Consider the following 14850-nt stretch of genomic DNA (forward strand, 5'->3'; position numbering starts at 1 on the left):
TCCCCGCCCCCAAGTCCTTGTCACTGCTGAGCCACAAAGGGAAGGCAAGGCCTCTGTTGGAGAAACAGTACCAGAGAAGTGTAGTCTAAGGTGGCTTTATATCTTGTTTTCCAGAATGAGCAAGACTTACTTCAGGCAGCCAAGAAGAACCTAACAGCCCAGGTGGAACATCTGCAAGCATCTGTAGCAGAAGCGAGGGCTCAGGCAAGTGCTGCCGGGGTCCTGGAAGAAGACCTAAGAACTGCTCGCTCTGCCCTGAAACTGAAAAATGAAGAGGTAGCGAGTGAGCGGGAGCGAGCCCAGGCTCTGCAAGAGCAGGGTGAGCTGAAGGTCGCCCAGGGGAAGGCTTTGCAGGAGAACTTGGCTATCCTGGCCCAAACCCTATCTGACAGAGAAGAGGAAATGAATACTTTGCAGGAAAAAATCCAGGAACTGGAGAAGCAACGGGAAATGCAGAAAGCTGCCTTGGAAGTGCTGTCTCTGGACCTAAAGAAGAGGAACCAAGAGGTGGATCTGCAATATGAACAGATTCAGGAGCTGGAAAAGTGTAGGTCTGTTTTAGAACATCTGCCCTTGGCTGTCCAGGAGCGAGAGCAGAAGCTGACTGTGCAGAGGGAGAAGATCAAAGAGCTCGAAAAGGATCGGGAGACTCAGAGGAGCATCTTGGAGCATCAACTTCTAGAACTTGAGAAGAAGGCCCAAGTAATTGAGTCCCAGAGAGGACAGATTCAGGATCTGAAAAAGCAGTTGGTTACTCTGGAATGCCTGGCCCTGGAACTGGAAGAAAATCATCACAAAATGGAGTGCCAGCAAAAGGTGATTGAGGAGCTGGAGGGCCAAAGGGAAATGCAGAGGGTGGCTCTGACCCACCTTACGCTGGACCTGGAAGAAAGGAGCCAGGAGCTACAGGCACAAAAAAGTCAGATCCACGAGCTGGAGAACCACAGTACCTTTCTGGCAAGGGAACTCCAGGAGAGGGACCAGGAGGTGCAGTCCCAGCAAGAACAGATTGAGGAGCTGCAGAGGCAGAAAGAGCAACTGACTCAGAATCTCGAGAGGGGGGACCAGGAGCTGATGCTGCAGAAGGAGAAGATTCAGGTCCTAGAAGATCAAAGGACACTGCAGACTAAGATCCTCGAGGAGGACCTGGAACAAATCAAGCTGTCCCTGAGAGAGCGAGGCCAGGAGCTCGCCTCTCAGAGGCAGCTGATGCAGGACCGGGCAGAGGAGGAAAAAGGCCAAATTAAGACCCAGCGTGGGAGCCTCGAGCATATGAAGCTGATCCTGCGTGACAAGGAGAAGGAGGTAGAATTCCAGCAAGAACGGATCCAGGAACTTCAGGAGCACAAGGAGCAGCTGGAACAGCAGCTGCAAGACCTACACAGGAAAGTGGGTGAGACCAGCCTACTTTTGACCCAGCGAGAGCAGGAGATAGTGGTCCAGCAGCAGCACCTGCAAGCAGCCAGGGAACAAGGGGAGCTGAAAGAGCAGTCACTTCAGCATCAGCTGGAAGAGGCCCAGAGAACCCTGGCTCAGAGGAACCAGGAGCTGGAGGCCCTGCAGCAAGAACAGCAGCAGGCTCAGGGGCAGGAGGAGAGTGTGAGGGAACAGACCAGCACACTCCAGGGAGCTCTGGAGCAGGCCCATGTGGCTCTGAAAGAGTGCCAGGGAGAGCTTGCAGACCACAAGGAGCAGGTGCAAAGGCTCCAGGAAGAACTGGCAGTGGAGCAGCGGCGGGTACAGGCTCTGGAAGAGGTGTTGGGTGACCTAAGGGCCGAGTTTCGGGAGCAGGAGAAAACTCTGCAGGCTCTGCAGCAACAGTGTGCTGAGCAAGCGCAGGAACATGAGGCGGAGGCCAGGGCCCTACAGGACAGATGGCTGCAGGCAGAGGCAATACTCAAGGAACAGGACCAGGAGCTGGAGGCTCTACGGGCAGATTTCCAATCCTCCCAGCATCAGGAGGAGGCTGCCCGGGACCAGGCTGAGGCTCTGCAGGAGGCCCTGAGCAAGGCGGAGGCTGCCCTGCAGGAGAAAGAGCAGCATCTCCTTGGGCAGGCAGAGTTAGGCCGCAGTCTGGAGGCCAACACTGCCACTCTGCAGGCTGCCCTGGACTCCTGTCAAGCACAAGCCCGGAAACTGGAGGAGACCTTGAGGATGCGAGAAGGTGAGATCCAGGACCAGGATCTCCAACACCAGGAAGCCATGCAGTACCTCCAGCAGGCACTTGCCCAGAGGGATGAAGAACTGAGATATCAGAAGGAACAGGCACAGCTACTGGAGCATGTGACCCAAGGGAAGCAGAGTCTAGAGCAGGGGAGAGAAGAAGAGATGAGGGCCCTTCATGAGACTCTAAGAGAGCTACAGTTGTTGCTAACTCAAAAGGAAGAGGAACTGAGGCAAGCCCAGCAAAAGAGGAGTCTGGAGGACTTTCCCCACAATCATAAAGCCTCCCCACTGGAGGAGCCATCTCCAAACCTTGATTCTCTAGGGCCCAGGCTACAGCAGGAGCTGGAGCGACTACAGACAGCCCTGAGGCAGACAGAAGCCAGGGAGATCGAGTGGAGGGAGAAGGCCCAGGGCTTGGCATTGTCCCTGGCCCAAAGCAAGGCCAGTGTCAGCAATCTGCAGGAGGTAGCCATGTTCCTACAAGCCTCTGTCCTAGAGCGGGACTCAGAGCAGCGGAGACTGCAGGTGAGTCACTCCCGGAGTGGTAAGAGCCAGCGCTCTGCTTGGCTGAGCTCAGGGGTTGCCAGACATCCTGGGTCTTGTGGCACCTTACAGGGGGTGAGAAAGCTGCGATTAGGAATACCTCAACATAGAGAGAATTCAGGTACTGTGCTAGTCTGGGGGGATACTAAGAGACTAAGACAGACACAGTTCCTGCCCTAATATTGCTTAGAATCTGGTGGATAGGCAGTTACAATGCAGTGTGAATAGTACCTAAGTGTGGGGAAGTTGAATGTACTCTGAGTACACTGGAGGGACAGCTAACCTTTCCTGAGGGTGGGTCTCAAGAGGCTTCCTGGAAAGTGGCATTTAAAATAGATCTGAAGGGACCAGTAAGGAATTAGCCAAGCTCAGCTTTCTGGGCAAGAGGAAAAATGGGGAAAGAGCATGGAGCATCTATGTAAATGTTCGGTTCAGGCTGCCTGGGACACAGAGAGAGTGGAGAGTTGGCAAGAGAAGAAAGGACAGCAGGAGCTCCACCTTTCAGGGCTTATAAGTCATACTAAGGACCTGGGTGACCCGTGGGAAGCAGATGAAGAATTTTGGGTGGGGAGGTGACAGTCAGATAAACAGCTAAGAAATATTGCTCAGGCAGCTGTGTGGAGCTGTGTGGAATAGATTTGAGAGACCAGCTAGGAGGCTGGAGTATTAGAGCAGGAGGTAACCTCGGATAGTTATGAGTGTGGACGGAGACATGGGTGGATTTAAGAGGTTCACAGGAACTCTGGCAATTGAGTGGCTATGAAGCACAGGGGCAAAGAAAGGGCAGAAAGATGTCAAGGGTAACACCCTGGTTTCTGGCTGGGGCAGCTGGGTTGGTGATAGCACTTCCCGGAGATAAGAAACAGCAATTTTGGGGAAGAAGAATGGAATGATGAGTTTAGTTTGGAAATGGAGTGAGCTACCTGTGGGACATGCCATGCGAGGGGAGTTGTCCTGGAGGTATATATATAAACTGGTTTGGAGTTCGAGAATGAGATTGGGGTTAGAGTCATCAGCAGTTAGGAACAAGAGGGGTCTTCTGGATAGAATGTCAGGTGAGAAAGGAAATGGGCTTAGGATGGGACTTAGGGGTGTACCATTTATCCTCAAGTTCCGCTCCTCCCTCCCTTCCCCCCACCCTGGCACTGAGCACAAGGCCTGCACAGAGTAGGCAATCAGAAAGCTTGGTTGAGTGTTGGATATAGATAGGTATTGCCTCTTTTACTAAGAGGAACCCAGCCCATTTTTTTCCAGGCTGAGCCCCAGAGAGCCCCCTCCTTCATCTGAGACAGACAGCTCCTCAGGGAACCTGGTTCTGAGAGCACACAGAACTCTGTTCTTGATAAAGAGCAGTCATTACATTTATGGACTTAGGAGTCAAGTTCCTGGGTTTGAAATTACGTTCTGCAGTTTGTTAGCTGTGTGACCCTGAATAGCTGCCTTCACTTCTCTGACCCTTTTATCCATAAAATAGGGATTTGATAGTACCAGTCCCATAGGGTCATTTTGAGTATGAAATGAGATAATACATATAAAGTCCTTAGCACAGTTAACTGACATGTAGGAAACAATAGTGGAACAAGCACCTTTCCTTTTCCCAGACCTGTTCCTATACAGCATGGATAATAAGGTGGGTAGCTGGAGGAGAAGGGTACTTCCTATCCCTCTTGGGCTACTAAGCAGTGAATATTCACTTAATAATGTAGTTTGGGTGAGGGTCACTGCACCCAAACCACCCCCCATCTCTCACCCCATCCCCAGCCACAAAGGCTCAGGAGCAGCCCTTCATTATAGTAGTACCATTTTTAAAAAGCATTTTACATGCCAGGCACTGTGTATTCTCATTTTCTTCCACAACCACCCTGAAGAGTAGGAACTATTGTTATCCTTATTTTACAGTTGAGGAATACAGCTAGTAAATGGCAGAACTACAGCCTCTGAGCTACTTCAGTAGTAAGCCAAGACTGGAATCCCAGTTTCAGACTAGCTCTCCCATAAAGCTGGGATTCCAGTCTTGGCTTACTTGCTAGCTCACTGTGTTTCCTTGGACAGATCCTTCTCTGATCCTTCATTTGATCCATCTGTGAAATGAAGTTTCTGGACTGAAGTAGCTCAGAGGCTGCAGGAAAAATAATATAAGCTGATGAGGAAATTGAAATGCTTTTTATGAGGATGGAGGGTGAGGTGGTCTGAGTATGAGGTTGACATGGTGTGATTTTGTTCCATACCTCAATACCCCAGGATAAGTTAGAACTCACCAGGCAGGCTCTGGAGAAGGAGCAGCTGCACAGCCCAGGCTTGAGCAGCAGAGCAGAACGGGGGCCCAGACGAGAGCCGAGTGGACAGCCAGGAGAGGTAAGCTGGTTGTTCTGGTGGGGTGAGATGTCTCAGGAGGGATTGCCTACCCAGGGGCTGGTCCTCATTCTTTGGAAATTGGGCCCCTGAAGTCCAAGTCTCCAGATTGGTTCTTTTTTTTTTTCTTTTTTCTTTTTTTAAAGATTTATTTATTTATTTAATTTCCCCCCCTCCCCTGGTTGTCTGTTCTTGGTGTCTATTTGCTGCGTCTTGTTTCTTTGTCCGCTTCTGTTGTCATCAGCGGCACGGGAAGTGTGGGCGGCGCCATTCCTGGGCAGGCTGCTCTTTCTTTTCACGCTGGGCGGCTTTCCTCACGGGCGCACTCCTTGCGCGTGGGGCTCCCCCACGCGGGGGACACCCTTGCGTGGCACGGCACTCCTTGCGCGCATCAGCGCTGCGCACGGCCAGCTCCACACGGGTCAAGGAGGCCCGGGGTTTGAACCGCGGACCTCCCATATGGTAGACGGACGCCCTAACCACTGGGCCAAAGTCCGTTTCCCCAGATTGGTTCTTTATCCTTGTTCCCTACCTGTCTGAGGGTTGCCCAGGTGAGATTCACAGGTCTTCCACAGGTCTCAGGAATGGAGGCTGAGCCTAGTCCTGGGGAGGAGAAACAGCCATGGAGACAAAGACTTGAACACCTACAGCAAGCAGTCGCACGGCTGGAGATTGACCGAAGCAGGTTGCAGCGCCACAATGTCCAGCTGCGGACTACCTTGGAGCAGGCATGCAACTTTCACTGTCCACAGCTCCCTCCTCTGGGGTCCAGTGAGCATGCATCTCCCCTTCTCATGCAGCCCCTTTGTAGAGCAGGGGTTAGCAAACTATGGCCCAGTGGCCAAATCCAGCCCATTGCCTATTTTTGAAAATCAAGTTTTGTTGGAGCACAGCCACATCCATTCATTTATGTATTATCTGTGGCTGCTTTCTCCCTACAATGGCAGAGTTGAATACTTGCAACAGAGACCATATGGCCCACAAAGCCATATTTACTACAGAAAGTTTGCCGATCCTTGCTCCAGAGGCCTGAGAGGCTGACTCTACCCCTTCAGGTTCTCTGCCCCAGGAGCACTCCTCTGTGCTCAGGGCTGCCCAAGCATGTGCTCTCCTGAGCTCAGGGGTTTAACTTCCCATGGCTGCTGTCCCCTCACACTCACACACGCACTGGTCCTCTCTGTAGAGAATGGAGCTCTGCTCCAGCTGCAGAGCCAAGGTGAGCCCTAATTTGTCACTCTGCATCTGGGCAGGTGGAGCGGGAGCGGAGGAAGCTGAAGCGGGATTCTACACGGGCATCCCGAGCAGGGGTCCTGGAGACCCGGGAAGCCATGGCACCAGCACCCACACAGCAGGTTTGCCTGTTTTCATCCACTGCAACCTCAGGAGCCAACCTGAAGCTCAGCCCTCTGCAGTGCATGTCCCAGGCCACCCTTGTTGGGGAGAGAACCACTTCAGCCCATCCAGAGAACCCCTCTGACTAAGTTTTGCCCCACCAAGCACAGCTCAGTGTGTCCCTGACCTGACAATGAGACCCAGCATCAGTGGGTTGGGTGGAGTCAAGATTAACAACCTGGCCTTCTGAGGAACTCAGAAAGCCTTCACTGGTGCCTAACCTGCCTGTCTCCAGACCAGCGCCTCAAGCTCCCCCAGGAGCAGGACTCACTGGACTTCTGGTCAGAGTTCCAGTATAGAGATATTGTGTGGTGCCTGCCAGCCCCTGATATGCCTAGGAGCTGAATAGCTGTTTTGCAGATCTTAGACCTCTTTGCTCCTTGCAATATTGAGCTTAGAAAACTAGGATCTGTGGTATTTCCTGGTGGCAGAATCTGTTTTTGAGTAAAGGGTCTGGGGAAGACCCCCCCCCAAACCAGCACTCTTTTAGCTGAGGTATGACATCAATAGACACAGCCCTGCAGCCTGTCAGAGAGGGACTGTTTCTAGTGACTGAGCATCTCCCAGATCTCCATCTCTCTTCCTTTAAGCGAGAGCTTCCTGAGGATAGGCACTTTATCTAGCTTCTCTTAGCACAAAGAAATGCATGGCATACTTTTGTTAAATGAAGAAGTACTTCAGAGAAGCAAATGTCTTCCAAGCCTTTTTGATATTCAGCATCAGGTTTCCATGGGCATTGTCCATTAGTTTTCCCCATAGAGCCCTGGCCGAGGCCCCCAGCATTGTGCTGAGATAGCTGAAGGATGCCTACAGAAACCCCAGGTTGTTCCAACTGGAATGGCATTTGTCTTCCACAGGATGAAAGTGGAAGACAGAAGGACTCCTCAGATGCCAAACATATGGTTGAACTGCAGAAAGAGGTATATTTTGGAAGGATCCAATTTCTAAACTCCTTTTCCCTTCCTTGCACTCAGGTAACAAGGGATTAGTTTCTGCTATGTCCTTGGTCCTTTGTGTACCTCCACTGCAGAGAGGGGAAATAGTCCTGCCTTCAGAGAACTTTAGTCAATGTGAGGGAGGCAAGAAGAGCTCTTGCCTCCCTCAGCCACACCCACTCTCTTGCTTAGGATGGGAGTAGGGAAGAAAGGATGATCCAGGCTCCGGAACTGAAGATTCACACTTAGGAAGGAAAAGGAAGAGGCTGAGAAACAGAGATTCTTGGAGGACAGATGAAAGCAAGCAGAACCTCCTCTGCCCACAAATGCATTCTTGCAGTTAGGGCTGTTGCCAGCACATCAGGCAGAGTCGCTCATAGCCCAGGTCAAGGCCCAACACTCAGGGAAACTATATAAAGTATCTTCTTGTCTCTGAGGCCTCACCTAAAGACTCACCCTCTCTTTCAAGGCAAAGAAGTAACAAGAACAGGTTCAGAAATCAATATTCACTCCTGGCAGGGCCTAACAGTATAGCTAGACCTCAGCTATTACTTCCAACTCCGTTAGATTCATAAAAAGCAATTTCTGAGAAGCAGATGCAACCCAAGCAGTTGGGCTCCCATCTGTCATATAGGAGGTCCAGGGTTCGCTATCCAGGGCCTCCTGGTGAAGGCGAGCTGGCCTGTGCAGTGAGCTGGCCCATGCAGAGTGCCAGCCCATGCAGAGTGCCACCCTGCATAGGAGTGCCGACCAGCATGGAGAGCTGATGCAGCAAGATGATGCAACAAAAGAGACACAGAGGAAAGACAATAAGAGACTTAGCAAACCAGGTAGCTGAGATGGTGCATGAGAATGATCACCTCTCTCCCACTCCAGAAGATCCCAGGATTGGTTCTGAGAACCCCCTCATAAGAATCCAGGCAGACACAGAACACACAGCAAATGGACACAGAGAGCAGACAATGGAGGGAGGAGGGAGAAATAAATAAATCTTTAAAAAAAAAAAAGAAAAAGAAAAGCAATTTATGAGATGTGTCCTGGACTGGGGGTGACCTCACCCAAGAGAGGCATCTAGGGTGTAAAATTTAAGGAGGGACTCACTGTCAACCTGGAGGACCTCCTTAAATTCTGCTCCTTTGGCACTTCTCTTGCCTCACTCTAGTCTCAGACCTGCTCTGAGATTCTACTACCTTCATTCCCTGATAGTCTCAGTATACCCATTTGGTAATTGGAAGGGTTAACAGTAATTCTTAACCTTGGCTGAGCTTTGAGTTGTGAAAAACATACTAATGCCCAGGCCTCACTCCAGGCTAATTAAGTCAGAATATATTTTTTGAAAGCTCCCAGAAGGTCACAAGGGAACTTTCTGCGGTGATTAAGAGAGTCTATATCTTGGCTGGCATGGTGGTTATATGGACATATATATTATTAAACTCACCAAAATGTACACTTAAAGTCTGGGCATTTCATTACACATAAATTATCCATTAATAAATTTCATCAAAATAGCTTTTGTTTTCTTTTTAAAGCTCCCCATTGGAGTCCCATGTGTAGCCAAGGTTGAGAATCACTGGATTCTCTATGATTCCTAAGGGTCCTTCCCCCAAATCCCCTGAAGTCTGATTCTGAGATTCATTTATGTAGTAGAATTGACTCAAATGCTGGTCCAAAGAAAGCCACAGGAACTGGCCCATGCGCAGTGCTGATGGCACGCAAGGAGTGCTGTGTCACACAGGGATGTCCTTCGCATAGGGGAGCCCCATGTGCAAAGAGTGCGCCCCATAAGGAGAGCCGCCCAGAGTGAAAGAAAGTGCAGCCTGCCCAGGAATGGCACCGCACACACGGAGAGCTAACACAACAAGATGACACAATAAAAAGAAACACAGATCCGGTGCGGCTAAGGATAGAAGCAGTCACAGAAGAACACACAGCGAATGGACGGAGAGAGCAGACAACTGGGGGAGGGGGGGAAGAGGAGAGAAATTTTTAAAAAAAGGAAAATTTATTTAAAAAACAACAATAAAAGCCACAGGAACACAGGAAAGGAAGAGTTGGCAGCTTTGAGGCCACAGCTACTACCTTTTTTTTAAATTTAATTTTTTTAAAACCCTATTTTTCAGAGGAGTTTTAGGTTTGCAGAAAAGTCATGCAGAAAGTACAGTTACCATATACTCCCCTCACACATGCAGTTTTTACTATAACGTTTTGCATTAGTGTGGTGTATTTGTTACAACTAATCAATTTTATTACACATGCTATCATTATATTAACAAAAGTCCATAGTTTATATTGGGGTTTACTCTTTGTGCCATACAAGTGTATGGATTTTTAAATTTTTTATCATGGTAACTATATACAGCATAAAATTTCCCATTTTAGCCACTTTCTACTCTCTCCTTGGTTTTCCTGTCTACCAGGTGTCCATGCTGCGAGCCCAGCTAGCCCTGGAGCGGAAGCAGAAGCACGACTACATCGCTCGCTCAGTACAGACCAGCCGTGAGCTAGCTGGCCTGCACCACAGCCTCTCCCACTCACTTCTTGCCGTGGCCCAGGCCCCTGAGGCCACTGTCCTGGAAGCCGAGACCCGCAAGCTGGACAAGTCCCTGACCCAAAGCCTGACATCCCCGGGGCCAGTCCTGCTGCATCCCAGCCCCGGCCCCAGCCCTAGTGCTGTCTATGGAGCCTCCAGGTAGCAGCCAGAGTTAGGGCAGGATATAGGCTAACCTGGGAACACCCACACAGATAAGTGTAGAGTGGGTCCTGGCCCCTCCACACAGCTAAAGGTCTGCCAAAGGCAGGGTCTGGGTCTGTTACTAACTCAGGAGCTTCAGGCCAGCTGGAATGGTCAGGAAGCAGGAAGGAAACATGGAAGGCTGCGAGAGGGCCCAACTCAAATGGAATAAGGCAAATTCTGTTTGCCTGCCAGCTTACTGCATCACCCAGAGGAGTGCTTTGCCCTGCTGAGAGGAATCTACTGGGTCTTGCCTAGAATTTATCCTAGTACTTCCCCTTCCCCTTCCCCTTCCCCTTCCCCTTCCCCAATAAACCCTCAGTCTTTGCATTTGTTCACTACTGCTGTCCCCACTTGTACAGCTGGGCAGCACATAAAGAGCATTTATTAAGGAAGAGTCTGCCAGAGATTCTTGTTAGGTGGCATGAATTTGTTATATGTCATGAGAGAGAAGAGTTACCAAAAAAACACAAGAAAAAGTCGCCGTCCATAGAGGGCTTGCCAGTTGGTAAGAACAGACTGACACTCATTAGGTCAAGAAAATTCTGCATGCTGACTAGAAGGGCTGTAGAAAATCCGAGGGCCTGGGAAAGGGATGCCTGAACTGGCCCTTGAAGGATCGAGAGGAGTTGGGAGGGGTTGTTCAGCATACTGGTGAGAAGACTGACAGAATGTTTGTGGTAGGGCTCAGGTTGTATCCAAGTTTGCCAGAGTTGTTGTAACAAAGTACCACAGGCTCGTTGGCTTAAATGTCAGAAATTTATTGTCTCACAGTCTGGAGGCTAGAAGTCCAAATCAAGGTATTGGCACGGCCATGCTTCTGAAGTCTGTAGGGCTCTGGTGGTGGCAAAAAAAATCAGTGGCATCCCCTCACTTGTGGCATAACTCAATATCTGCCTCCATCACATGGCTGCCTCTTTCTGTCTCCTACTGTGTCCAAATTTCTTCTCCTTAAGAAGACACCAGTCATATTGGATTAGGGCCCACCCAAATCCAGTGTGGCTCGTTCTCAACAAATAATGTCTTCAAAGACCATATTTACAATTAGGTTCACATTCACAGGACCAGGAGATAGGACTTGAACATGTCTTTTTATGGGACGTAATCCATTACAGTTACATGGATAGGGAGAAAGTTTGTGGAGGGCCTTGGAATCTGAGCTTATGAATAATGAGGAACCATCAACTTAAAATAAGGTCTGGGACCTCAAAAGCACTGAGTTAAACTTTGGTAAAAGTTGGAGTCTCTGGGGCTCAGAACCTCCATCTGGCCTCATTCCTCTTCTACTCTGAGTGAATGTGCTTGAGGTGTCCCTTCCTGGGCATATCAGCTTGAGCTGAACTCTAGTCCCCTGTAGTTCAACCATGTGTCAAGCCAGTTGAGATTGACTTAGGCACTGGCCCTGATGGAGGCAGTCTGGACTGAACCCAGCTCACAGACTTAAGACATATTGTTGGTAATTTCCTCAAAGCATAAGAGAATAGTTTCCTTTAAAGAAGTAGGGCATGACCTTTCTCTGGCCCTCCAGCCATAATTTGGAATTCCTAATCCCTAAAGCTGGGAGTGGAGCTAAAGCCTAGTTAAAAAAGTGGGAGTCTGAGAGCAGCACCCCTTCCTGCACACCAGCTGCTAACTCAGGGTTTCAGGGCCCAGGTCCTCTTGTATCCAGTCCCACAGAGTAGAAATGGGGCTGTTGACAGCTGCTAAAGCATTGTTCCAAAAATGCATGCGTGGGATACTTAGTAAAAGGTACAGTTTACATCGTGGCTCAGGGCCATTGTAGTACACACTAGATCAAGAGATTTGAACAACACCAGCAGCACATAGGTGTCAGTGCCTGGGTCGTGAGCATTCTCAGGCTGCAATAAGTGCAGAGAGGTTCTCAAAGCCCAGAAGTGGGACCTGGTTCAGTCTGCAGAGGGGAGAAAGGAAGTCAGGAAGGCACTGGGGCTAAAAGCCTGTATTGCTTCCTCCTGCCCTCGCCTGAGCAGTGTCATAGTCATTGATGGTTAGCCCATATTCCCAATACTTCAGATTCCCTGTGTTCCATGCCACAGCACCGGACTGGCATGGATGGGTCTCAGGGTATGGCTGCAGCCTGGGGGTCAGGTGGAATAGTTCCTCCTTGGCTGTCTGGAATTGGATTATGTTTCCTGGTGTCTGCGCCTATGGAGAAGAGCAGAGACTACACTGATCACCTCACCTCCAGGTTCCAGCACAGAGGAGAATGGAATTGGGAATGGAGATCCAGTATAGAAAGTGGTCAGAGAGGGGATGCAGCTCAGAACTCAGGAAAGCTGTCACCAGTGCAAGACCTCTGGAGACAGGATGGTCTTCAACTCTGATAGGGGCTTCCAGGCCCAGCTGAGGCACTGATCAAACCAGGCAGACATACCTTGCTGGTGAAGGCAGGCACTGCAGATGAGGTGCAGTGGTGAGCAGCCACAGAGCCTTGCGTCTGAGGCACAGGGGCAGGACTGATAGAAATACTTGGCGGTAGTGATAACCGAGCCAGAAAAGCAGCAAAGCAACCCTCAGGCCTAAGGCTGGCCTTGTCTCAGCCCGTGGAACCGGTGCCCTATCAGGCAACTGGCTGACATAGTTGTTCGACCTTGGGGCAGGTGACACCGCCCTCCCCAGCACTACCACATACTCATGCCCAGGGCTGAGGAAGGGAGGAACAGAGTTCTATGTAAAAGCTAGTTTCCTGAAGAGCAGGGGGAAAACGTTGACAGGAACAGGAGCTGCCATTGGGCTCAAGTAATAAGTTCCCTCTGAACGATCCTGGGGCACAGCAGGGTGGTGGTAGAGGTGGTGGAGGTGGTGGTGCTTGTACTGCTTCTGCTATTGCAGGCTCAGCTCTGCTCACCATACTGAGGAAGTAGGCAAGGGAGGAGAAAGAACAGAAACATGAGGTCTCAAAGAGGGCCCTGGGGTTTCCTCCCTCTTCCCTGCTGGGTCTAGGTTTGCCTAGATCCTAATGTAGGTGAAGATGGGAGATTAGGCTTCTCTGGAGAAGGAAGGACTACTCCCTGGACAGCTTTATATCAGTAGCCTGGTCAGAGTCACATTATGACCCTTTTCTCAGCTCTTAGTATTAACTTTATATCACCTTAGGGGCACAAAAGGGAAGGCTTAGGGAACAAATGTTGAATGAGTTAGGGTCAGAGGAGAGGCAAGAGTCTCTACAGAGGCTGAGTAATGTGTCCATATGATAGCTGGACTCCCTGTTTCCAGCACATGGCCATTTATCTGGAGGCAGAGAGGGGGGACAAGAATTAGTATTCATGTTTGACTATTCCTTAATTTCTACTAGTAGTTGAGATAAGGGAATCAAGGAAGATTTTTATTTAGTGCCAGACTGATAATCCATACATTGCCCCTACTACATCTCCCGTCTCAGTTTCTTGTCATAACCTCCCCTGTATCTGTGACTATTTGAATCCTACTGAAGAGATCCAAGAGTCTAAGGTCCTATTGTGGGAAGAGCTGGCTAAGAACTGTCTCACATTCTAGCCAATTGATGAACTTGGTTTCTGCTGTTACATTATGGCTTAACAATACATTCTTGAGCCTTTAGGTATAATTACCCTCCCCAAATAAGGGGGCCACCTTTTAAGCTTATCTGCCTCAACCCCAAATAAGAGAATCTGATAGATGAGTTAAGAAGGGCTGTTTGCTGTTCCTGCCCCTATTCCAGCTTATTTGGCAAATACTCAATAAACCTCTGTAATAAAACTCCATGTTAGGCACTGAAAATGAGGGACTCATCTTCCCTAGGCACTGAAAATGAGGGACTCATCTTCCCCAGGAAAGACAGACCCTAGACACAGTGAAATAAACACTTGCAGAACGACCCACATGCTCAGAAGAGACTCAATGGCTGTTCGTGATTGGGCCAGGAAAGTGTCACAAGGATGAAGGGCTTGATTGCCCTTTCAAAGTGTCAAGCCACTTTGGATACACTGGATGGTTGAAGTCAAGAGGTGCATGTGAGGGTTCTGGGAGCAAAGGTAGGTTCTTCAAATTATATCAGCAAGCTCATCGTGGCTGGATCTTTCTTTCAGCCTATAAGCCGAAAACCTACCATTTAGGCTTCTTTCTCATCCCATGGGATAAGGCATCAGGCTGACTCAGACACCAAGCCCTAGGAAAAGTGGGAAGCTATAGTTACAGACTACACCAACATTCCTCTGCCCTGGTGGCTTCCATCCCTTCCTTAGCCCTCTGCACCACACCTCCTGTCTATACATTCCCTTGCCTCCCTATCTATCTGACAGGTCCTAAAGGGTGCTCAGCTAAAGGCAGGATTGGAGGCTGGGGAGGAGGTTGGGAAATATGACAACTGTTGTGTTGTGTCCAGTGGCCTCCCCGGAGGAGAAAGGGTTGATACTCAATAGGTTCCTTCTTGCCAGTCCAGTTGTATCAGGGACCTCATGATAGTAGTCACTTTGTGAGGTTCTGCATGTAGACTTTGTAGACACTTCGTTTTGGCATTCAGCCCAGGGCCCAACTAGTGAGGGAGGGTTTGGAAGTCAAGTATAATAAAGAAAGGAATATAGGTGAGGATAGATGCCAAGTATGGTGCATCTCTCTAAGGTGCTATCTACTCTTAGTGCAAGGCTGTTAAGCAGGAGGTAGAGAAGAGAAAGGAAGAGCCCTTTGGCTTCTTTTGAGGAAAGTAAAGGATAATTTTTTAATATGGTTAAAAGATTTTTATCCATTCAAAAA

The 14850-nt window shown here is 49.6% G+C and overlaps 1 protein-coding gene across 3 annotated transcripts in view; it reads left to right on the plus strand.

Moving 5' to 3' along the window:
- Positions 1-10514, plus strand: part of CEP250 (centrosomal protein 250) — a 60439-nt gene extending 49925 nt beyond the window's left edge. For 2 of the 3 annotated variants that reach the window (XM_058286977.2, XM_058286979.1), the window contains exons 28-33: positions 115-2691; positions 4951-5064; positions 5637-5789; positions 6312-6413; positions 7311-7373; positions 9806-10514. In XM_058286977.2, coding sequence (XP_058142960.1) covers positions 115-2691; positions 4951-5064; positions 5637-5789; positions 6312-6413; positions 7311-7373; positions 9806-10081 — 3285 coding nt within the window. In that variant the 3' untranslated portion in view covers positions 10082-10514. The remainder of the gene's footprint in view (positions 1-114; positions 2692-4950; positions 5065-5636; positions 5790-6311; positions 6414-7310; positions 7374-9805) is intronic. The other variant, XM_071211658.1, reaches the window with a different exon arrangement.
- The last annotated feature ends 4336 nt before the right edge of the window (positions 10515-14850 follow it).

The sequence above is a fragment of the Dasypus novemcinctus genome, chromosome 24 (assembly GCF_030445035.2).
Source record: "Dasypus novemcinctus isolate mDasNov1 chromosome 24, mDasNov1.1.hap2, whole genome shotgun sequence".
Taxonomy (NCBI): domain Eukaryota; kingdom Metazoa; phylum Chordata; class Mammalia; order Cingulata; family Dasypodidae; genus Dasypus; species Dasypus novemcinctus.